The sequence below is a fragment of the Orcinus orca genome, chromosome 14 (genome assembly GCF_937001465.1).
Source record: "Orcinus orca chromosome 14, mOrcOrc1.1, whole genome shotgun sequence".
In the NCBI taxonomy this organism is placed as follows: domain Eukaryota; kingdom Metazoa; phylum Chordata; class Mammalia; order Artiodactyla; family Delphinidae; genus Orcinus; species Orcinus orca.
The window spans coordinates 13,286,909-13,312,920 of record NC_064572.1 but is presented as its reverse complement, the minus strand read 5'-3'; the positions used below and the strand labels follow the sequence as shown (position 1 = coordinate 13,312,920).

Here is a 26,012-nt window from a genome sequence, read left to right as displayed (position 1 = left end):
ACTTAAAGAAATATAAATTAAGAATACTGAAGCAGATAGGTAAGGCCTGCTTCTCCTTCCTTGCCCTAATGAAAACACCTTCTCTAGAACTCTCTGTAGAAACCTTCAATGATTCAAAGACATGGCTGGATCCTTGCTTCTATGCTACAATGAAGGTCTAATAACACTAAGTGAATGAAAGATTCAAAGATAGGAAAAGCCATCCATCGGAACACCTCTCCCTACCTGGGCGTAGTGTAAGAGCTTCTCGGTGGCCTCAGGGTCTCTGTTCCAGATGAGGTCCTCACAGAGCTGTAGAAGTTCCTTGTGGATGTCATCATACACAGGAAGGTTTCCAGCATTCACTATCCCCATGTCCATACCAAACTAAGGGCAATAAAAAGAAAAATGAGGATTTCTAGGGATACTCTAAATCGGAGTCAGCGACTCTTTCTGTGAAGAACCAGATAGAAAATACTGTAGGTCATAGCTTCTGTCGCAACCACTCAGCTCTGCTGCTGTAGCAAAAAAGCATCCATAGACAGGATACGAGTGAGAGTGTGTGACTTTGTTCTAATAAAACTGTATTCACAGAACTCTGTGAATAAAGCAGAGCAGAGTTAGTTTGTGGGCCGAAGTCTGTAAACCCCTGCCCTAAGTACAAGTTGGTGTCAAAAGGTAAACAGGTGTTCCACTATACCTTGATTGCATGGTAAAGGAAAACCCCATGCATTGCTTCTCGAATGGCTTCCATTCCTCGGAATGAAAAGGACAAGTTGGAAAGACCTCCACTTACTTTGGCTCCAGGTAACGTTTCCTGGAAAAAATTTTTAAATGTGAAAATATTTCCCTACTTTGCCAAAAGCAGCCATCACATCCCTTAAGCTTTATTTATAACAGTGGAAAGTTAAAAAAACCCAAACATATAGAGTTCAAAGTAATTCAGAGCTTCTTTTAGCTAGACGTAGACCACACCTTGCATATCAGGACATCACAAAGGCAGTGCTTCATAGTTTTTCCTACTAGATTCTAATCTCCCTAAGGGAAAATAAAAAATTCTGCTTTATCTCTGTATACTTCTACAGGGACCATGATAGGGCCACAATACATGGTGAGTATGTCATAAAATATTTGCTGGAGAGGGACTTCCCTGGCAGTCCAGTGGTTAAGACTCTTGCGCTTCCACTGCAGGGGGCATGGGTTCAATCCCTGGTTGGGGAACTAAGATCCTGCATGCCGCACCGCACAGCTAAAAAGAAAAAAACTTTGCTGGATAAATAACAGAAAAAGAAAGAAACAGAGACAGATAACAGAGAGAGAGAGACAGACAGAGAGAACAAACAGAGAGTAGTTGGTCATTCACAGAAGGCACAAGCTACTAGAAGGCTTCCACTGCCTAAATGAACAAACTCGCAGGTTCACTATAAACTTGACTAAGTTTAAAAGGGCAAAAGGAAATTGAGGTTCCCACCACACCTTATGACATAATCAAGCATTAGTATGCGTGTGGAACAACAGGAACTCTTACTTACTGTTGGTTAAAGTACAAACTTGCTCAAGCATTTTGGGAGAGAGCTGGTCACTGTCTGCTACTGTGACCCAACCCTTCCACTTCTGGGTATATTTTATAGGGAAGCTCATGCAAGAGATATATACAAGAGATATATACAAGAACGCTCACAGCAGCCTTGCTCATAACATACCCAAATTGGAAACAAACCAAACATCTAGGGACTTCCCTGATGGGGAAGTGGTTAAGAACCCACCTGCCAATGCAGAGGCCATGGGTTCGAGCCCTGGTCCAGGAAAATCCCACGTGCCACGGAGCAACTAAGCCCGTGCGCCACAACTACTGAGCCTGCACTCTAGAGCCTGTGAGCCACAACTACGAGCCCATGCACTGCAACTACTGAAGCCTGCGTGCCTAGAGCCCATGCTCTGCAACAAGAGAAGCCACCACAATGAGAAGCCCGCACACTTGCAAGGAAGAGTAGCCCCTGCTCTCCGCAACTAGAGAAAAACCCGCAGGCAGCAACGAAGACCCAACGCAGCCAAAAATAAAACATTTAAAAAAAAAAAGAAAACCAAATGTCTACCAACAGCAGAACAGTTAATTATGAAACAGGTATATGATGGAATATTATACATTAATTAAAATGACAAAGTACAGCTACAACAACACAGGTGAATCGTTAAAATGAGACTGGGTGAGGAAAAAAGGCATTAGAATCTTAAAGCTCAAAAACAGGCAAAACTATACTGTTTATATAGTTAATTCTCATTATTTGTGATAGTTATGTTCTATGAAGTCACTGCGAACCCTGCAAATTGGGGAAAAAAACCACTGCTCCAATGGGAAATGCAGGGTTAGTTTCGTGAACCTCTGGTCCCAAAATTATCATCACTGATCAACATACAACCCTGTTTTATATGTGTTTCCATTTAAAGACATCTTGTTTAGTATATATTGTTGATTGCCTACCACTGAGCTCACAGCCAACAGCACCACAACTCGTGTCTAAACAAAATTCATCTAACACACATATTTTCTCCATAAGGCACATAACAGCCTTCTTGCACATAGGAACACTAAATAACACTTCAGCACAATGCGTGGGAGCCATTTAAATACAGAAATCAATCACCAAGAAAAAGCTCAAAAATGTGAAAAACATGGCACTAAACAGACCATGAAAAGGCCACTTGTTTACGGAATGAGGGCTGAACCCAGAGGTTCAACCCTGTTGACTCATCTGAACACGTAGGTCAGGCACTCAGCTCTCTCACCACTCTGCACATGCATATGCCTGTGAACGATGCAGAAGCACCATCAGCATTGATTTGGGGGTCACAAATAGATTTTAGTGAGTAGGTGAATTTGCAGATACAAAATCCATGGATAATTCAGATTGTGTATACAGAAATGATAAAATTTTAAAGAAAAGCAACAAAGTAGAATCATAAAACTCAGCCTGTTGAAACATGCATAAAATTCAGAATGAGGGTGTAATGAGAAAGGGAGAGCCATGGGGGCACTACCCATGCTCCATTTCAGGACGCAAGTGAAAGTGAAAGCTATTATATGCTTCATAATTAATTATTTATCATACTCTATTATTTTTTCTATATTTCCTGGTATGTGTGTTTTACTTCACAGTATAAAATAACATATAAAAGAAAAACAATAAAAGTCCCTAAATTTCAGAAAACCAATTTACTACCTAAGAATAAGAATGTCAATATTCCTTGCCAATAAATATATGTTAGCTCAAACTATTCACTGGAGCCATGTGATAAATCTAAGCAATGTCTTGGGTAGAAAGGAGAAAAATACTCATACTCACTTTAATGACTTTTGTTGCATTGATAAAATTAACAGCATACAAGTTGTGTTCTTCCATCCCAGTACCAATGGTGAGGATATTAGGGTCAAAGATGATGTCATTTGGATTGAAGGCCAGTTTTTTCAAAAGGAGATGGTAGGCCCGGGTGCACACTCTGATTTTGGTGTCTGTTTCTGTTGCCTGGGGAAAGGAGTAAAAGATGTAATTTGAAATAGAAAAATGAGGTGTTATCTATGAAAACAGAAGGACAATTCACTTGTTGAAAGCGCTGAAGTATCAATGCTTGGATTTCATAGAAATCCAAATGCCAAGCAGCCTCTCAATGTTTATCAAATTATCTCCAAGGAGGAATTGGTTTAAAGTCCCTTTGTGTTTTCGTGGACACAACAGCTACACTACTTCTGTAAAGATCAAATCTTACATACACGTATGGTATGCTAATAAACAGGCTTCTTAAAAATACACACATATGGGGGGCTTCCCTGGTGGCACAGTGGTTGAGGGTCTGCCTGCCGATGCAGGGGACACGGGTTCGTGCCCCCGTCCGGGAAGATCCCACATGCCACGGAGCGGCTAGGCCCATAAGCCATGGCTGCTGAGCCTGCGCATCCGGAGCCTGTGCTCCGCAACGGGAGAGGCCACAACAGTGAGAGGCCCGTATACCGCAAAAAAACAAAAAAAAATAAAAAACACATATGATAAAAATTCAAATACTACTAAAGAATAAATTTAAAAATACGTGCCCTTTCTCTCCTGGACCTGCCTGCAGTGTCCTAACCCATCACCCAGGCTTTCTTGGACCTTCCTGCAGTAACAGTCTACACAGATTCAAAGATGTTTATTTATTCCCCACCTCCAACCCCACCCACCATAACATTAGCTAACTAACTTGTGCCTCAAGTCATAAATATAAATTAATATTACTTTTCAAAACAGTGACCCTAGAAAGCCAAGCACTGACTCCAGCAAATCCCAGTCCTCCTGTTGCTTCCCAGTATCCTTAGAATCAGGTCCCATGCCTCCAATTCTGTTTCCTATCATTGCCCCTTCATCTACTCCACTCTCCCCACACTGCTCCCTTGATGTTCCTGAAACCCACCAAGCTTGTCCTCCCTCAGAACCTTTCTATTCATTGCTGCCACTGCCCGGGACACACTGTGACATGGCTTTGTGCTTTGCATCACTCAGGTCTCCACCCAAATGTCCCCTTTTCAGAGAAGCCTTCCTTAATCTCCATCTCTAAACCAGGCCCCTGCCACCCCTCTTGCATCCTCCACTCTTTTTCATGGTATCTCTCCTTCTAGAAAATATATTTATTTGGCAACTTGTTTATTATTTTTTGTTTTATTATTTATTATTAATTCGTCATCGTGAGCTAGAATCAGTCTTGCTGTATCCCCAAAGCCTAGGGCAGTGCCTGCCAGAGGATGTGCTCAATATTACTGTTGAATGAATGAATGAATGAGGCTTTATCTCAGGGCATTTCTTTTTATTATTATTTATTTATTTATTTATTTATTTTTGGCTGCGTTGGGTCTTCGTTGCTGTGCACGGGCTTTCTCTAGTTGTGGCAAGCAGGAGCTACTCTTCCTTGCAGTGTACGGGCTTCTTATTGTGGTGGCTTCTCTTGTTGCAGAGCATGGGCTCTAGGTGTGCGGGCTTCAGTAGTTGTGGCATGCAGGCTTCAGTAGTTGTGGCATGCGGGCTCAGCAGTTGTGGCTCGTGGGCTCAGTAGTTGTGGCTTGTGGGCTCTAGAGCACAGGCTCAGTAGTTGTGGCACACAGGCTTAGTTGCTCCGCAGCATGTGGGATCTTCCCGGACCAGGGATCCAACCCGTGTCCCCTGCATCGGCAGGTGGATTCTTACCCACTGCGCCCCCAGGGAAGCCCTGACTCAAGGCATTTCTGAACTTGGTCATGGAAACTGTCTTCAGGTCAAATTTACAACCTCAACGCGAGGCTTATTCAACAAATTTCATGCTGAATAATTTCTGTTTGTAGAAAAAAAACAAATCTGCTCTGAAGAAAAAATGAATACTTGCTATCACTACAGTGGTTCCAATAAAATAAGTCACATACAGTTCGGAATAAATGTGCAAAATGTTCTTGAAAATTGTCCAACACCACTGAATTAAGTGTTGAATCTTCCAGGCTGACTACTTGGGAGGGAGGATACCCTTGACCAGATGTGAACATGAAGTATGTTAAATAAGCTGCTGATCACACACATCCTGACCTCTAGAGGGAACTCTCAGGCGACCGCAGGGATGAGGGGTGCAGATACTGCTGTAGTTCAAGGACATTCAGTGAGGCCCCAGCCTCCAGAGAAAGGCGTGGCGGGGGAATTATAAAAAGAACTCACTCAGATCTAGGCTTCTGATTGCTCACCTACTTTGGTGTTCTTTTTCAACTGTTCTCCGTGATGTCTAATCTATCCCTGCTTCCTGCAGCTGCTGGGGTTAGAGTTTACCTCCTGCTGGGGATGTGCTCCCACGACTTAGCAGACCAAGGGACCCAGGGAAAGGACCACAAGGAGCAGGCTCTGCAGCCCCACTGCTCCAGGCTTCAGGGAAGGTGGCAGGCTCTCATCTTCCTTAACTGAATGTCTTCAACAAACTTCTTACTTCTTCCTTCAGTTAGTGATAAGGTTAAGATCAAGATGTGGGCCCAGAAGAAAGTGGTCAAGAGCAGGTCACCCAGGGTCACCTTTAGTCTTGGACTTTATTTCCCCCTTCACAGAGAGCCAGAGTTCTAGGTTCTAGGTTCATGGCCCAGCTAAGCTCACTAAGAGAAAAGGCACGGGGGTTTGGGGCTACCAGTGCTGTTAGCATTTCTTCATCACCTAGTTTGGTTGGTAGGTCCTGGTCCTTTCTTTCTCTGAGCCATGAATGACATCTCACAGGACAGGAATTCATTTCTAGGTCAGAACTGAATCATCAACTATCAGCTCTGCAAGGATGAGGCCCCTGTCAAATTGTTCTCCCAGCACCTAGTACACTACCTGCCACATTAATAGACAAGCAGCTACTGTCTGTTGAATAAAAAGCAAATCTCAGAATGCACAGAGTTTCAATGGACAGGCCTTTGCCAGGAGCATATCATGTTAGATTCTCCAAGGTTCTCTTTGTCCTGTTCCTCAGCCAGGGCTGTGAGATAAACATACTAATAAGCTTCAAGGCTTGAGGATTTCAAAGATGCAGAAGCTCTCAACTCTGGTGGCATGTTTTAATAACCCGGAGGGATTTTCGTTTTCTAATACTAATACCTGAACCTCACTCAAGACCAGTTCAATCAGAATCCTGAGATGAGACCTAAGCAACAGTACTTTTAAAGGGCCCCTTAGCGATACTAACATACAGCCCAGGTGAGAACCACTAAAGAGCGAGATGCACCTTCTCAGCCTGAGGTAGAAGAAAGCTCAGTGAAAATACTGCAAATCTTTTATGATTTTATGATTTATCAGGTTTATTCTTAAGCTGTAGTAAAGCTAGACAGCCATCAGTAGGTAGGAGGCTTCAGTTAAGAAATCCATTGCTCAGGTTTTGCTAGATTATCACTTAGGGAAAAATGAGATAAGCATAAAACAATTTTTGATTTAGTTATCAAGGCTGATACTATGAGAAAGAAAGAAAAAGGATCAAAGACACCTAGGTTCTGTGAAAATGCACCCTGACAAGAACAGAGAAGGAACGGGACCAACTTCAGAGGCAAGTTAAAGGTTTCAAACTTGACTGAACCAGCTTAAAGTGGGCCACGGAACACAGCAGAGTTCAAAACGGAAGTGACAGAAAGGGACGTGGGTGCCACCATCAGAAAGGCACCGAAAAGTCAGAAAGAAAAAAGCTGAAGAAGGGAAGTTTCCAAGGGAAAACACAGGACAAGAGACCCGTTGGCTTAAAATCACTCAGGGCAAGGGATTGGTTCAGAAATCCTTGGAGTGACTTCCCTACTGGGGTAAATGTGTGGGCGTAAGCAGCTGAAGGTTAGGACACCCAGAGGCCGGCAGAAGCCGCAGGCCTGCAGACAGAAGTGAGGCATGGGATGAAGGACAGGGCAGAGCACTGAGTGGGGTTGCAGGAGATGCAAGGTCACCTTGGAACACCTCCTGGCTCACCCTTCTCCTGAAAGAACGGAGGCTGTGCCCCTGTAAGAACTCACATTTAAGGCAGAATGTGGATGCCAGGAACTCAGGATTATAGAGGAAATGGATAGGATTTCAGACGTGGAATCGACACCGAGAGGCGATCTGGTGAGGAAAAAGGGGTGTCAGTTGCAAACTAGAAACTGCAGGTGCCACCACACTGAAAACTTCTGAACTCTTTAAAGAAGTCAAGTTGTTTTAAATGTCACCTTCTAGGAGAGGATGCAAATTCTGTGCGGGGTGAAAGGGAGGAAAGAGAAGGAAATTCTTAATATGTTTATCGATCCCTGGAGAGAGTGGAGGATTGGTCGGCTTTAGTACATTCAAAGGGAGAGCTAGGAAGGGGATACAGTAGAAAGAGACAGCTCATAGGAAGAGCAAAGAAAAAGACTGACCTACTATCCAGAGATGTATTTAAAACCAATACCCAAAAATATTTAGAAAAGACCCATAACCTATCTAGTTTTGCCTTCCTTTTAACAATCGAGCTTTAACTATGAACTCTTTCCCTGCCCTTCAGATCTTTCTGGAATCCCACCATGCTAGATTTTCCCTGCTTCATCAGGTCTTTCTTCCACTTTCACCAAAACCTCTGAAAGGCACTGAATCTTGCAAGGAGCTGGGCGTTCTGCTAACCATTATTTATCCTCAGTGCCCAGAGCCCAAGGCTTGGCACAGAGGATTAAAATACGAAAACCATATTTGTCCTTTCCCCATCAGCCAGACAACATCAGAGAGAAAAACGGGTAGCAGAAAAGAAGCTGCCCTGGGTTAAGAATTGGGTTACTCAACCTTGATACTGTTGACAATCTGGACCAGAGCATTCTTTGCTGCGGGGGCCGCCCTATGCATTGGAGAGCTTTCAGCAGCATCGCTGCCCGCTCCCACTAGATGACAGAGCACATCCCCTCCCAACAACCCAGTCATGACAATAAAAAATCTGTCTAGACATCGCCAAATGTCCCCTGGGGTGGCAAAATCACCCCCCCACACTTGAGAACTACTGGTTTAGAGGAACCACAGGGGATACAGCAGGTGAGGAGACCAGAAACCAGACTCATCTGCAAGGTCATTATCATGAGCCAGCAGGTGCTCATGGCTTTTCTCTACAACCTGCAGAGAGAGGCTGTTTGCTGGAAAATCCTACTCTGCAAGGCCCGGATGAAGCAACGCCACATCCCAGCAGGGGCAAATGAACCCACTCAAATCTTCTCTCTCACAGCGAGGGGGGCCAGGCACATGCCAGGGAGCGGGGACCCTCAGCGTAGGAGGTATGCCTACTGTATGCTGTGCTGTTATTCCTGTAGGAAAAATGAACACCTCAGGCATGGACGTCTTGAGACCAGGCGTGGCTCAGAGCCTATGTTCCTCATATCCGTACCACAAACTCCTACCTCTGAAGGCAATCTGGACAAGTCTCCTTCTTACAAAGTGAGAATTTAAAATATAACTACCTTATAAAGAAAGGTCCAAGGAGATAAATACTCAATCATGGCATCTTAACCAGAGAGGGGTGACCTCTCTATAGTCACTAAAAAGGAGGCCCCTGAAATGCAGAAATATATGTCAGATTTTAACAAAGCTGGGAGAGCGTTAGAGCGGAAACTCTGAGAATCAACTCCTAGGCGTGGGTCAACTACCTTCACCAAGGAAAAAAATAAAGGGCAAACTATTGATTTTGGTTTCCTACAACTATGTGTTTATCATACTATGGTGCATAACCTACTGGAAAATATAAGATATTCAACTCGAAAACAGTGTCAATTTATCTAAATTTTAAAAAGAAGATGTTATGTAATAAAACTCTAAAAAATTACTACCAAGGAAAAAAAAGCCAAAATCACAACAACAAAACAACACAAATACCTAGGAATGTTTTTGAGGTTTCCTATTTAAGAAAAAGTATAAAACTTGATTGAATAGTAACCGGAAAGATATATCATGTTCCTGAATGTCTCCCAGATACCAATTCCTCATTATTTTCTAGGTTAGGATTTATTACATTTTAATCAATATCCTAATGGAGTTTTATTTCTCCATAAATTAGAATATTATGTTCAAATCATTTTAACATAGGAAAATGTGCTGAATATAATGGATCTTTTATAGGATGATATTGATTATTCTTTTACATAGTTTACACACATGCAAACAAAAATAATATAGTCTATTCTACTATGTGATAACTATATTTCTAAGAAAACTTACATTAGCAAAAATTGCCATAAAAATAATCACTTCAATTAGAAAAGGAGAATTAAATCTGGAGGTGAGTAGTAATAATTCTTCCCATAGAAATTTCAATAATGAAAGTGTTCTTCGTATTTTATATATTATTATATATATTATATATATATATATTTTGTTGTTGTTGTTATTTAGAGTTAAAAGTAACAGCTGATCAAAACTACTAACATCAACAAAAAACACAGAAGTGCTTCCTTATATGCCTTCTAATCCAGGCTCGGGGCCAGTCCTCCCTGTCATATCTGGCCTTGACCTTGCAGTTTTCATTGCACTATGGATCACAAACATAAAGCAAAGACAGTCGCCATGTACTGGAACATAAGCACGTTGTATGTTCCTCTGCTTTGTTTAGTTGCAACAGTGGTCTTCCATTTAAGAGAGCTGTTTTCTCCTTATAACCAGTGGTGTCATCCAAGCAAAGCAAATCTTGGTTCTTACCTGATGGTTACACTCAAAGGTGTTACGAACTCAATTAATAGAAGAAATGCCTTTGCATCAAAATATCTGTATTGCTGATTTCTGAACTATTCAAGTATATGAGTTTTTTACTTTGTTCTTTATAATTTTCAATACTACAATCCTTCAACGAGCATATGTAGGTCTATAATTATATAGAAAAATTACTTTTAATCAGGAAAAGCAGTTTTTGAAAAGGGACCTTTAATCCCACCACCTTTACTCTAACAGCTATTCTCCTTAATAGCATTATCCTCCAATCTTTATCAAATGTGGTTTTTATGTAGTTGCATATACAGTGTCTATATAACTATTGGTTTTTAATTTTTTATTTATATCTTGTAAGCACTGTCATGCTGCTCCATAATCTTCATAATTAATATTGAAATACTCTGGATAATATTACAACAGAATGATAACCTAAGTTATCACTTTCTCTCCAGTTGGGCATTTAGGTTGTTTTATCTTCAATAAAAAGCTGGTGAAAAACCTTGGCATATATAGAATTCTTATGCTGCTGAATGTTTTTATTGGGATACTTTCCCAGAAATGAGATCATTACCTCAAAGGGTATGAACATTTTCATGACTCTCGATAGGCATTATGGGGTCTTTCAAAAGGACTGTCTCAGTTTTTACTATACTTTACAATGAATGAGGCCTTCTGTTTACCACTGCTGTACCAGCACAGATCTTGATCATTTTAAATTTTGCTTTTGCTAACTTAATAAGCACAAAATGTCACTTTAATATTGCTCTAATGTGTGTTTCTCTCATAACTAGCAAGTTAAAAAATTTCCCCTACATTTGCTTTTTATTTGTAGACTCATTCAAATCTAAATTGGGAAAGCTTGTTCTCAGCCAAGATCAAGCACTCTGCAGGGGAGATAACACAGGATTTGGAAGCATGCATCAGTCTTCAAACTAGGCAGACCAGGGCTCCATGACATCCTAGCCATTTGACCTTGGCTCACTGTAAAATGGGGCAACAGCTACCCCACATGGTTACTACGAGGACTAAATGAGATAAACTCTCCTGGTGGTTTTCAGCCAGAGTATACAGGAGAATCACGTCTAAGGCTTTAAAATTACCGAAGCCAGGTCTCACCCCAGACCACATAAGTCAGAAACTCACGGGTGGAGCCCAGGGGTGTGTATGTGTTTTAACAGCACAGGCAGTGACCACCCTTCCCCATGGGAGTGCTTCTGTTTCACACTTCTGGTAAAGCACCAGTACACGAAGCAAACAACATGCCATTCTCATTCTCAGGGCTGACCTTGCCTCCTGCTTCGCTGAGAAAATAGAAGCAGTCAAACCACACACACCCCCAGCACTCCCAGCCCTGCCTGCTGCTGCTGCTGCACTGTGAGCACGCTGCCCCACCCCCTGCACACTGGCTGCCAGCCCCTCGACCCACAAGGTCATGGACTGAGCAAGTGCTCCCTTTCTCCTGCGCACCAATTCCTCCCCTTCTCTCTACCAGGTCACTCCCACCAGCTTACAAACACATACTGTCACATCATCTGTCTTCACACACACACACACACACACACACACACACACACACACACACACCCTTTCTTAACCTCATATCCATCTCTGGTTTCCACCCTATTTCTGTTCCCCTTTCTGGCAAAACTCCCCCAAAATGGTTTATACCTGCTGCCCCCAATTCTCTTCTTCTCTCTTGAACCCACTGCGATTAAGCTTTCATCTCCTTGGAAACAGCACAGCAAGATCATAAACTACCCCATTTCTAAATCCAAGGGTAAATTCTTGATCTCCTCCTCCCTGATCTACCCACAGCTCTTTAAAATAGCTCGTCATGGCCTTCCAGAAGTTTTCTTTTCACATGGCTTCCAGGTGAACTCTCCCCTCTGGTTCCTCTCCTACCAAACAGGCCGCTCCTTCCCAAGTTCTTCTGATGGCGTCTCCTCTTCTCCCTGACCACGAAGCACTGTGGCTCCAAGACTCGCTTAGTCCTAGGGCCTCTTCTCTCCTGTCATTCCTTTGGTGAAGTCAGTCTCACTGCTTTAAATATCATCTAGGAAGAAATAATTCCCAAGTAAGGCAATCCTATCTTCAAGCCAGACTTTGCCCATGAAGCCCACACTCATCTCCACAACCACATCCTGAGCACACCACTGGAAACACACAGCCAAAGCGGAACTTCTCCTCGGCCCGTCCCAACAGGAACTTCTCCTCAGCCCGTCCCAGATCGGCTGCTCACTGCCCTCCTACCTCAACGCCCAGGCTGAAAAGCTGAATATTATCTGTGACTCCTCCTCCTTTCACGGCTCACAACCAACGCGAAGGCAAATTCTACTGGCTCTACCTTAAAGACACATCTAGAAATGGATGACTCCTCACGTTTTCTGTTGCTCCCGCCTTGGTCCCGGCCACCATCATCCCTCATCTGCGCTACAGCAACAACCTCCAGTGGCTCTGCTTGGCCCCGCAGACCATTCTCCCCGAAGAACAAGAGTGGTTTTGAAACATAAATCGGACCATGGTCGCTCCTCTGCTCAAAACCCTTCAGCGGCTTCCCAGCTCACTCACAGGAAGAGCCAAAGTGTTAACAGTGGTCTCCAAGGCCCTTCACGAGATTTGGTGGCTGCCTTTTTTTTTTTTTTTTTTTGGCTGCGTTGGGTCTTTGTTGCTGCGCGGGCTTTCTCTAGTTGCAGCGAGCGGGGACTACTCTTCATTGCGGTGCGCAGGCTTCTCACTGCGGTGGCTTCTCTTGTTGCAGAGCACAGGCTCTAGGCACGCAGGCTTCAGTAGTTGTGGCATGTGGGCTCAGTAGTTGTGGCTCGCGGGCTCTAGAGCACAGGCTCAGTAGTTGCGGCACACGGGCTAAGTTGCTCTGTGGCATGTGGGATCTTCCCGGACCAGGGATTGAACCTGTGTCCCCTGCACTGGCAGGCAGATTCTTAACCACTGCGCCACCAGGGAAGCCCGCAGCTGCCTTTTTAACCTCAGAACTTCTCAATCTCCTCTTCTCCCCTCTGTTCCGTCCCAAACCATCCTATATAAAAGAGCATCCCCCACCCTCATCCTGGTACTTCTATCACGCTTATCCCTTCCATATCCCTTCAGTGTATTCAGTACCATCCAGGGGTTTGTGTGTGTGTGTGTGTATCTTTATGTTTTTTCATTTCTTATTCCCTTTGCCCCCTAAGAACATAAACTGCACAAGGGCAGGGACTAGGTTTGTTCCCTGCTATCTCCTCAGGGCCTGGCACATACTAGGTGCTCAAGATATATTTGAAGGAATTTGAGAAGACATCTGCCTCCATTAAACAATAACAGGCTGCTATAGAAATTTGAAAAAGAACATTTAGGTAACAAAAAAGAGCTCCTGGAAAAAGCAGACATAAACACAGATGCAGAAATCTCACATAGAGTAGAACAAAATGTCAGCACTGAAAAACAGGAGGGAAAAGATAAGAAAATTAGGCAATCTTTCTAAAACATCCAGTTTCTGAATAATACACAGGCCAAGAGAGGCTAAACAATTCAAGGAAACTTCCTGCAACTGCGGCTCTAAGTTTCCTGACTGACAAGGCCTACTGAGTGCCCAGCACAAGGAATGGCTCATAATCACTAGATTTCAGAATACCATGGACACAGAAGATCAAAGAAGCATCTAGAAAATGAGACAATAAATAGGTTCCACAAAAAGAATCAAGGGTTAGAATAGCACTGGACTTCTTACCAATACCAATGGAAACTAGAAGACAATGGATCAATGAGTTCAAAACATAGAGAAAATAATTTCAAGCTTGTACTCCTATACCCACACAATTGTTAATTAAGTATAAAAGTAGAATAAAGCCGTTTTCAGACATGAAAGGTTTCAAAAATGTTTACTGCCATGTCTTCTTTCATAAGAAGCTAACCAGAGGATACAGTTCACTAAATGAGAGATTAAACCAAGAATGAGGAAATTATGAGATCTAAACACCTAAGAGAGAGGTGAGAAGAACTGTCCACATGATGGGGAGGGATATCTTGCAGTGACAGCTGTGCGGCTGGCCCACTGAGCAACCTTTCCAGATTATGTCAGGAGACTTGGAGAGATAATTCTTCAAGAAATTAAAACAACAGTCTACTTAGTGTCTTTGGATACACTGGATATTGGACATTTACACAACTAGGGAACAGTCTGAAAATACATAAGAAGCAAAGCAAATGCAAAGATAGGTATTAACTTCATAGAAAAGAAAGAGGGTGCAGGAAAGGAAAAGGAATCATGGTATACTACATGGCTCAGCTTTTACACAGCTTAATGTAAGTGCCAAAAACAGTTACAACTGAAATTAACTATATTGGAAGGACGGGGGGATTAAAAGTAAAGATGTGTGGAGTGGGGAGTAGAAGATGAAGAAAAAGTTAAATCCTTAGCCAGTACAGAAAGACAACAAATAATAACTAAAACTGTAATTTGAAGTTAAGGAGGTAAATGATACAAGAATCAGCTAACTTGTAAGTGGTTGCCTCTGGGGACCTGGAGGCTTAAGGCTTCTGTTTTTCATAAAAAGAACTATTTGTCTCTTTCACTATCTGCATATACACCTTTGGTAAAAATAAAAATTATGTCAAATGGTCTTACCACACTGAACTAGTAGCGGAAGATGACTAGATACAACTTTTCAGAAGGACAATTTAACGATGTGTGTTAAAATGTCAAATGTGCACACCCTTTGACCCAGCCTTTGACCACTTCTATGAACTAAGAAAATCACTCTACGAGAGGAAAACGGCTGCAGGAATTAGTATATTCACTGGCCACTGTTCATCCTACTAAAATTTTATGCAATAATAGACTAAGTAAACCATACATACTGGAATATAATGCAACCATAAAAGATGGAGTTATAATCCATATTTACTAAGACGGGAAGACGTCAACATTTTGTTGAGTCAGGGCAAGAGTTAAAGAACAGCAGTTCATACAAAATCTTCAATTTTCTAGAACCTCTTCTCGTCCCCTAAATGGCCACGTGGCTTTCTCATCTTATGCAGGTTTTCAAACATCTCCCCGTCAGAGGGGCTTTTCAAGACCACCTTCTCTAAAATAGCCAACTCTGCCCTGACAGCCTCACCCTGGATTCTTTCACCCAACCATTTAGCACAGACCCAGGTCTCCTGGGTTTGAATCTGAGCACGACAACAGTCAGGTAAAGTCTTTGTGCTTTGGCTTACTCACATGAAATACAAAAATAATAACATATACCCAACATTTATATGTTGGGAAGAAAAACTGATTTAACATGTGAGTGTGCTTGCTTGGTGCAACTAAAGGTTCAATACATGTTTGTTATCAAAATTAACTCTCTTTTGTCCTCTTCTGGACTATGTGAATTTTTTTCATGGAGAAAATACATCTTTTGCACAAAAACAAGACACTTCTGTTAAAAAAGTTTTACTTCAAAAACACGGAAAACAAAGAAAAGAAAAATAACATATAACCCCACCACTTATCAATTATATAAATAAGAAGTCAATTCAGCTCTACCCTCCAGTTAACAACCAAATTTTTTTCTCTGTTTACAGACACACATATATTCATATAAATCCTTTTTTATTAAATAAAACCAGGATCGTGCCACTTGTTTTTTTGTTTGTTTGTTTGTTTTTTTACTTTACAATATATTTTAGGGACTTCCCTGGTGGTCCAGTAGTTAAGACACTGTGCTTCCCCTGCAGGGAGCACAGGTTTGATCCCTGGTTGGCGAACTAAGATCCTGCATGCCACATGGCGTGGCCAAAATATATATATATATACATATACATAGAGAGAGAGACACACACACACATATATACAAACATATGTATATGTACATACATATATTCTAGACATGGTTCCATCACCTCATTCTTTCTAACTGCTACACAGTATTCTATATGACATGTAGGCAGATTTAAGTATTCCCCTATTAATGGACATTTAGAGCCTTCTCAATGTTTTGCTACTACAGTGCTACAATGAATATGAACACATACTCAACCTAATAAAGATTCCCAGAAGAAGGCTGAATTATAAGGTATGGATTTTTTTAAATTAATATTTAATCAAATTAAATACGGAAGAGATATGAAAGTATTTATAACATTATAAAACAACAATACAGTAATCACCACACACCCATCACCCAGGTTAAACAATCACTGTGTTTGAAGCCTCCCATCGCCTCTCCCTGATTCTGTGGCACAGAAAACATTGGAGTTGCCATTTCTCAATTTTTCCCCTTTTTTCCTCTATTTGATAAAGGAAACTAATATCTCATTATTGCTTCATTTTTTATTTATAGAAATATAATATAATTATTAGTAAGTATAGTAACTTCTCATAGGTTTATTGGCTATTTGTGTTTCTTTTTCTAAAAATCACTTGTTCTTTTCCTTTGTTCATTCTTCTACTGACTTGATTAGGGCATTTTACTTTCTGATTTATAGAAACTCTTTGCAGAGTAGAGATATTAACCCACTGCTATTACTCATGCTGCAAATAATACCGTATCTTTTGTCATACAAAGTTTTACATTTTTAGGTAAATAAGTCTATCAGTTTTCTTTCTGGCTTCCCAAGTTTCAGTGAATATTTTCTCATATATTCTTTAGATTTTTTTTACATTTAGATCTTTAATTGACGTATATTTTATATTGGGATATGGTGGGAAATGGGGCTCTTTTCCTTCCAAATGCAGAGTCAGTTATTCCAATAGCGTTTACTGAATAATTCCTTTCTCAACTGATGTAAAAACCTTATTGTGTCTTATGTAATTTTCATATATATATATATATATATATACACACACACACACACACACATACACACACATACATATATATGTATACATATATATATAAGTATGTATGCACATGTGTGTATGTACTTGTGTATACACACATACACACATGTATATCTACAGGCATACCTCGTTTTACTGGCCTTTATTGCACTTCACAGATACTGCATTTTTACAAATTGAAGCTTTGAGGCAACCCTGCCTCGAGCAATCTATCGACACCATTTTTCCAACAGCATTGCTCACTTCATGTCTCTGTGTCACGTATTAGTAATTCTCGCAATAATTCAAGCTTTTTCATTATTGTTCTACTTGTTATGGTGATCTGTGGTCAGTGATCTTTGATGTTACTACTACAATTCCCTGAAGGCTCAGATGATGGTCAGCATTTTTTAGCAATAAAGTATTTTTAATTAAGGTATGTACATTGTTTTCCTAGACATAATGCTATTGCACACTTAATGGACTACAGTATAGTGTAAACATAATTTTTACATGCACTGGAAAACCAAAAAATTCATGCGACTCACTTTATTGTGATATCTGCTTTATTAGAGTGGCCTGGAACGGGATCCGTGGTATCTCTGAGGTATGCCTCTGTGTGTGTGTATACACACACATATGATATATATGGTAAACACATTTGTTCTGGACTCAGTTCTCCTCCACTGCTCTAAGCCTGTGTAACACAATGGAGCGAGAGCAAAAGAAATCACTCACCTGTCCTTCTTCATCAAAAGCCATAACGACCACAGCAGCTCCAAACTTTTTAATCTTTCTGGCCTTCTCCAAGAAGTCATCCTCTCCCTCCTTCAGGCTGATGCTGTTAACAATGCACTTCCCCTGGCAGCACTTTAACCCAGCTTCAATCACAGCAAAATTGGAAGAGTCGATGCACAAGGGCACCTGAGGTCAGAAGGGTAAGGTGATCACAGAAAGACTGTAAGTTACCACAAATCCCCTTCCAAGGACCCCCAGATATTCCCTCTTTCTTCCTTAGGGAAACAAGAAACAAATAACAGTAGTGTGACAGAGATACGATTTTAATCTGATTTTAAGCCCTTGTTCCTAAATCCCAAAAGACTTGGAGTAATTCCAGTCTCACAAGAGACCCCATGCATGGGCCAGAAACTGATAACTCAAAAGATCACAGCTAAACATCAGAATGAAAGCACTGAAGTCATTTCACGGGCTCCCCGTCTGATTCAGACTTTGAACAAGTCATTTAGCTTCTCTGCACCTTAAATTCGCAAAATATTTACTCCCAGAGGACCGTGGAGGCTTTTAAGTGAGGAGTTGAAGACAAATGAAGGACAGGTTAATGTAATTCACTGCTTACCACAAGACTTCTAACTTACACATTTGCTGAATGAAGCTTAACAAAAAAATGACAGCCCTATCTCTTAAAGCATTATAGTAGGTGTCTTTCAAACAACACCACCAACAATAAAACCAGCTTCAAAAATCACTCCTCATCACAAATTCAATGGTAGAGAAGTGAAGTGAGACTTTTGAAAGTTTTTAGAATCGATCTAAAATTTTTGAAAAGATGGACACAAAAATTAACTTTCATCTTTTAAAGAACAAATGTAAAAGCTGACATTAACACCTTGATTTAATCTTGTTTTATAAGTCTGTCTCACTCTGATAAACCTAAAAAGGTCTCTTCTTCCTGCAATAAGGAAGGATTAACAGAGTTCCCTTGTCTGTGATAGGAAGAGAACTAATGATTCGGTAAGAACAGTAAGTATATCCTTCAGAGACATGAAAAGTTGGTTCTTAGCCTAGCCAGACATCAGAGGAAACTCAGTCAATCCTTGTGACCAACTCCAGAAGCCTTGGAAACAGCCACCCTGAAGTCACATCTCTCTCTAAAGTCTGGTTTCTATCGAAAGGCTGCCATTAAGTGAGAAAACTGACAATCAGAAACCACTGGGCTTTCAACACAGGACAACAGAAAACCAGTGTATGACATGACAGACAAAGGGACAAGTGACAAAGTTAAATGAGCGACAGAGCAGCACATGTAAACTCCCTTGAAGAATCAAGGTTTTGTACGACCTTGGCAATGTCAGGCTCGGAAGCGACGAAGTTGCAGAATCTGGTCATTGCACTTGGTCCATCCAACATGCCATCATCCATGTTGATATCCAACACCTGGGCTCCCATTTCCACCTGCATTTTGGCAACACTCAGAGCTTCCTGAGGATGGAATTCAAGGGGAACGAGCATTGGGAGAGGGTGACTAAGAGAAGGCTGACAAAAGTAGTCCTTCACCACCCCCAGCAGGCAGTCCTTTTAGATCCCACTAGACTGCCTGGCCAGCACCCCCGACCCTGAGCCTGCTCTCAACCATCCCAGATGAAGCTTTCTTACACATCGCTTCCATCACAGCGGGTCGCTCCTCAGAACCCAGCGAAGCTCGACTCTTCCTGCAAAGAGCCTCTAGCCCTCAGCCTGGTGTTCCGGGCCCTCTGGGACCTGCCCCATCTTCTCATGCAACTGAACTTCTCACCCATCGCCCACTCCCGGCACCCTCCACCCAGCCAAATCTGTTTCCACCTCTGTGTCACACATGATGTTCCCTCTGCTTCCAACACAATCCCCTTCCTTCCTGTACTGTTTAAGATCCAGCTCAAGTCCCATCTCCTCCAAAAAAAGTCCTTAGAGAAACAGTCCGAAACTTATCTAACTCTTCAGTGTTTGCCAAAACATGCAAAGCAGTCATTGTAGGCTGTTGATAGAAGTTACATGAAATATGCGTATAAATAAACTTCTTCTGTGCTAAAAGGATTTTCAAATCCTTTGATACACTATTATACACTGTAAATCTCCAAGGACAAGATACAATACACAGCATTTCCCACTTACGGTCATTTAAGGAATATCTTGTAGGATCAGTGTTCCAGAGAACATACTTTGGGAAACACTGCTTATTCCGCAATGACCGGCTGCCTCTAAACATCTGTAACTATTATAAACATTATCACATGGTGTATTACATTATCATTTCCTCACAATTTCACGAGTATTAGCTTATTCTCTGAAATAGATTTTAAGCGTTTGGAAATCTAGAAAGGTCTTAGGTATCTCCCACTCTCATTTGAACAATACTGGGCAAAAGAGACATGTTCAATAAGGCTTTCTAACTGACTGGTACAGCAGAGACTTTAAGTCTTTGTTGCACACTTCATAGTGTCATAAAATAAGCAGGGGTAAAATCAACTGTAGATTCTGATGTTGTCCTAATTTTTTCTTAGCCAAAGAAACCAAATAGAAAGTTTTAGCAATCACTGTAAAAGAATAGGCATGAGACACTTTGGCATAGGCCGCAAGGAAAGACCACTCATAATGACACGAGGTTACACAGAGAAAAAGGATCACAATAAAATTCAGCAAAAAATGTTTTCGGTATCAGCAGTATGTTAAATATTAATACCATAAAGAATAAAAAGAAGTATAAGTCACAGTCCCTGTTCTTGAAGGGCTTTCATCCAGTTGGGGGTATATGATGTAGCACATGAAAAGCTACGGGCACTGCCATACAACGTACGAGTCAAATGTCCTGCCTAAACACCAGGAAGGGCAAGATCTCTGAAGACTGAAGTGGAGAAAGCTACCTGAGAGGGAGCAGCTTCAGCTGCCCCTGGGAAATGGACTGGAGGGAGCACAGGGGGGATAGCAAGCGACCTGGTTAGACCAGGGGTCAAAAGACACGCAACATAGATGCCAATGCCTGACCTTTCTACATCAGAAGAGCCACAGAATCACAGCTCAGCGGTCCAACCTTCCCAAATAGGCTCCAAGAGATGAAGTGATTTGTTTAAAGGTGTACAAGTTGGGCACAAAGACAGGAATGGACCTTCTCTCAGGTCATTCCCTTAACCACAGAGCCTTGAGGGGTCACTAACTATGGGGAACTGGAATCCAGTGAGGAGCCATTCCTCCCCAACCCCCTCCTACTTCCCGGCCTCCTTCCCATGTCCTCCAAGCCAAGACAGCAGAGCGGTGAAGGGTACGGGCTTTGAGGACTTAGGGTCTCTCATCCACTTGCTCTCAAACAGTAGGCGAGTGGTTTAACCTCCCCCAAGCCTCCAGCTGCACACCTGTAAAATGGGGATAATAGCATCACCTATCTCACAGGTCTGTAAAGATTACATGAGCAATGCTGTATAGTGCTCAGCACAGTGACTGGCATATATTCAATAGTAAGACCTTATAAGACGACAGATATCACTCCGACTTGTTTGCTTCTTCCTAAAATGCCGTCTGCTCTCAGTAGCAAATGTATCAAATCTGAGAGCTGAAAGGGACACCACAGAATGGTCTTAAGAATCAAAACAGAAATAGAAATACTGCCAACTGAAGAACCCTAAACAACCATGAAGGGTCATCAGGACTGCAGAAGGGAACAAACAGGAACAAAGGCCTGGAGGCAGAAGCAAGCCTCCTGGAATGTTCAGATGACAGATCAGGATGGAAGGCAGTTTGGTGTCTATGTGGATGATGGTCTAAAGGAGTTTGGGTTTTATCCCATGTGCAAAAAAAGCCACCCCGTGAAAGCTTCTAAACTGGGGAGGACCATGGCAGCAGCACGTGCTGGCTAGGCAGCAGTGGGAACGAAGAGAATAGGACTGACAGGAACTGTCAGGAACCAGGTAACCAGGCCCTACTGACTTACCTGCAGAGGAGATCGCTGAGGGAGGCCACAAAGCAGTCATTAACAAGTCCATAAAGGACGATAAATGAGCCCTTTCTTTGTGATTAGAACTAAGTCTGCTTCGATACTGGTTGCTGGAAGATCTATTTCCTAAAGGTTGCAAAGGCTATCATTAAAGCTTAGATCAGGTTCCTCCATTTTTAACTTTGTATTTGCATAAGAAAAACAAATTTGTCCAGATTTTTAGAGTGGGCTCTATTTGGATTAAATTTTGCTCATCCTTACAGTGACCGAGTTTAAGAATCCTATGGTGAAACTACCTTGCAAGCTTTGTGTTTAGCTTATTTTACAGTGAACAGAATCAATAATACCACATTAGTCAGTGTCTGATGTGGTCATGAGGAAATGAATAGGAATTGTCTTGGCTTTCCCTTTTCTTGGAAAGATTTGTGAGAAGCCAAAATGAAGAGTATCCTCAAATTTTTAAATGTATTTCACTATTAACAGAAATAGCTAGAACCCGGGTGCCTCCCATCTCATCCCACTTCATACCCTGGATGAATTTTTTTGAAAAATATTGACAAGGGCAGCTATGACTTTTCGAAGCCTCATCCTCCCACCAGCTCTGCCAGCTACAAACACACTCTACCGTTCTTCTCACACTTCCCAGCAGCTCTGCTAATGATTATCAAAGGCAGAGCTGTTTCACTTGCGTGCTGTCTTAGCCAAAAGCCTGGCAGATGCCTCGAGGGTCTTATTTAGATACTCACTTCATAATTTCCTGTCATGATGAGTTTAGCAAACTTCCTGGATCCTGCAACGTTACAGCGCTCTCCAATGTTAACAAAGTTGGTGTGAGGGCCGATCCTGAAGGGCTCTAGACCTTGAAAGGAGAAGCATTTTGAAAATTTTCTGAAAATGCATGTAACGACATGAGACAGACAGAAAATAAATGTTTTCATGAAAAAGAAAAGAAGTTTCTGTGCCACAGCCCGTCTGACTAGCTAAGGAGACCCAACGTGTAAAAAGGGTCATGGCCATCCCCCCTAGGGATATTTAAACACAACAAAAGGCTCTATGTTTATAACCAGAACTCTCAAAAGAAGAAATGTTTCAGGGTTTTAAATTGCAAATTTCTCTCAAGAGCTGAATCATATCAGCTCTGAGAAACAAGGAAAAATTATCATCATATTCTTATGTAACCAAGAGCCTGGGGCAAAAACCATGAAGTTAGAATCTAAGGACTGCTCTACAGCTGTCCATTCAGACATCGGCTTGAAGCCTGATGGAGCAAGCGTTCTTAATCCCACCAACAGTGTGTTTAGAGCTTTATCTCGTCTCTTTGATCCAGAAGCCAAGAACGAGTAACCAGCAAGGCCGAACAGGGTCACGAGGAAGGACCTGGGCTGAGCCATGGGAGATGGCTGACTCTGGGCAAGCCACCTGGGCTTTCTGCTCCTCCTTCCTTATTTGCAAAGGAACAATATCATCTCCACTATTACAGGCTGATTTAGGGGCAAATATCAGATAATTAATGTGGACACATTACACTGAGGTAAAAAAGCAACATGCAGCATACAGTACCGCTACAGGAAAAGGCCTTTAACTGGTTTTGTTCTACTCATTGTATCTACAGTATTAGGAGCAGAAGTCTTGCTAGATGGTTACAAGCAGGCTCTCGGGAAGCCAGCCTTAGGGTCTGAGCCCTGCACAGCCGACTCAGTGAACACTCTGGGGCACTTCTCGCAGAGCCTCTAAGCTTATAAAGTAGAGACAGCAGAAGTATCTGCCTCACAATGTTACTGTAAAAATGAGACTAGGTAACATTGATAAGTGTTATCAAGCTTATAAAATTAGCACCAGCTGTTCTTGTTAATAAAAGGAAATGGCTTTTGAGTCCTTTCCCAAAGCATTGGTTGAGGAAGAAACAGACATGAGGGAGAGGAAAATAATGAAGATAGATAATTACAAAACTATTCCAGGTCTTCTGTTCCCCAACTGGGAAGACTATCACTTTCCAGTTTGGGCTGTGATTTCCTTTCCCATTGGTAACATCCTCACAGCCCCTCCCCTCCATGTCGACCCTTAGTCAGACCCTGGGGTTCCCAGGGAAGACAAGCAGGGCTGCCAGCATTTAAATGGCGAAGAGAACCTGTGGTGTTGCCCTAAAAGCATTTCACACAAAGCATTTCTGATCTATTATGAATGTGAAGTATCTGACACAAAAACTGCATTGTTCTCAGACTTCCCTGGTGGTGCAGTGGTTAAGAATCCGCCTGCCAATGCAGGGACACGGGTTCAAGCCCTGGTCCAGGAAGATCCCACATGCTGCAGAGCAATTAAGCCCGTGCACCACAACTACTGAGCCTGCGCTCTGGAGCCCACGAGCCACAACTACTGAGCCCACGTGCTGCAACTACTGAAGCCCGAGCACCTAGAGCCCGTGCTCCACAGCAAGAGAAGCCACTGCACTGCAACGAAAAGTAGTCCCCGCTCTCTGCAACTAGAGAAAGCCTGCGCACAGCAACGAAGACCCAGCGCAGCCAAAAATTAAAAAATAAATAAATAAGTTAAAAAAAATTTACATTGTTCTCAAGTCTGCAATTTATAAAAGAACAATTAAAAAGAGTATATTTGGTGCCATTCTTTTAAAATCTGATTGAAGGTGATTTTTAAAACAATTTAGAAATAGCACATGAAATTCAAATCAGAAGAAAGAATTCTTTCATTCTTACACATAAACTCTTTAAAAATCATAACTAAATGGTTCTTTCATGTTTCCATTTTGGCAAAGGCTAACAATTTCAACTTAGTCCTTGGCTGAAGTCAATTAATAGCTTTAAGATCTAAGGTTAAAAGAAACTATCCTACCACACCTTTCTCTGACAAAAGCCACTTTTTCAGGGTAGGGAGTGTGTCATAAATCACAAATCCCTCTTCTTCTAATCTCATCCCGGCTTCTAGAGTATAAAAGGAAAAAAAGGGTAGCCTGAAGAGGCATATTTCTAACCCAACTTTATTTTCACTCACTGGGAGTAATTCTATACAATATGTTCTGAGTGAGAAAAGTGGGTATTACTTTTGCTGTCACTTTTATTTTATTTCACTGTCATTTTATTTCATTTTTCTTAGGAGAGCATATGGAACAAAAATACATCAATTTAGAGAAACATTAAATTCTCCATTATTAGGGTGCATAATTCCATATGTGTGCTATTTGCAGGTTCTCTCAAAATCTGTATACACTTTTTTTTTTTTTGCTTAAAGATACTATCTAAGAATACATCATTAAAGTATTATGGGAAAAATATAAAATTTAAAGTTATTTTTCTAATAGTTGGCATGATAATCTATTTTACTAATGTTCCTTTTGTGAATATCAGAGCTCATTCTGAAAAAGGGAAGCTGCCTACTCCACAGGGCTGTTGAGAACAAAACAGAATAATAAATATCACAACTCTTTGTAAAACCTGAACACACAGCCAACATAAGAGCATGACAATAATGTTATAGAAGCAAACAAAATTTTCTAGGAAGAGGCTACCATCATTAAAAAACCTTAAGCCTGGGCTAGATTTTTTAGGAACTAGCAGCAAATCTGATGATTAAAAGTGTTAGGCTGTGGCCTATGTACATTTTCAAAGCAGTGCACAATACGTTTGACCAAGGCCACTACCTGTGCTTTCATTCACATTTCCCTGAAGTCAGTATCTTCCCGCTCTCACCCCTAAAAAAAACCAAAGCGTCCTTTACTAGAATTCATTTAAGTACCAAGAAAAATATGTACACTTCTTTGACCTAATAAACAAGTTCTGTGGCAGAAATATCACTACCACGTAGACTAAACATACTAACAATCTACAAACGATTTCTGAAATCATAAAAAATCATGTCTTTATGACTTACCAGACAGTAGCATATGCCCTTCGAAAACAGTGGCAGGTGGAACTCTAGGCTTATAGTTTTTCACAGCTTCAGCAATTTCTCTGAGTTAAAAGAGAAAACACAATATCCATTAAATCCAAACAAAATTCAATTAAACTAATTTCCACCTATGAAATTAAGTCTGTTTAATATAATTATATACCTAGTTCCAAATGTAAAGCAGCAACTGTGCTTTTCAGTTTTCTCAGTAATGCAGAAAATGAATCTATAATCTTTAACATTTCTGTATCTGCCCCGTTGCTGTGCACTGATTGTACCAAGTTCTGTGCTCACAGATGTGAACCTACAGACGTGATGGTTTGCACAAACGCTAATAGCAAATCTCCTCCACCCCTTCCCAAACCTGAAGATATCCTTAACTCCATCAAATCCACATGGTAATTTAAAAGAAAAAAAGGCTTCATTGTTGAGAAGGAAAGCAAATAGGAGA

At 41.5% G+C, this 26,012-nt stretch overlaps 1 protein-coding gene across 2 annotated transcripts in view; it reads right to left on the bottom strand.

Annotated features, from left to right (window-relative positions):
* MTR (5-methyltetrahydrofolate-homocysteine methyltransferase) overlaps positions 1 to 26,012 on the bottom strand; it is a 94,915-nt gene that overhangs the window by 29,868 nt on the left and 39,035 nt on the right. For both annotated transcript variants that reach the window (XM_033431310.2, XM_033431309.2), the window contains exons 12-18: positions 25,544 to 25,623; positions 22,408 to 22,520; positions 19,039 to 19,179; positions 17,698 to 17,883; positions 3,324 to 3,503; positions 680 to 796; positions 226 to 366 (exon numbers count right to left, since the gene is read on the bottom strand). In XM_033431310.2, coding sequence (XP_033287201.2) covers positions 226 to 366; positions 680 to 796; positions 3,324 to 3,503; positions 17,698 to 17,883; positions 19,039 to 19,179; positions 22,408 to 22,520; positions 25,544 to 25,623 — 958 coding nt within the window. The remainder of the gene's footprint in view (positions 1 to 225; positions 367 to 679; positions 797 to 3,323; positions 3,504 to 17,697; positions 17,884 to 19,038; positions 19,180 to 22,407; positions 22,521 to 25,543; positions 25,624 to 26,012) is intronic.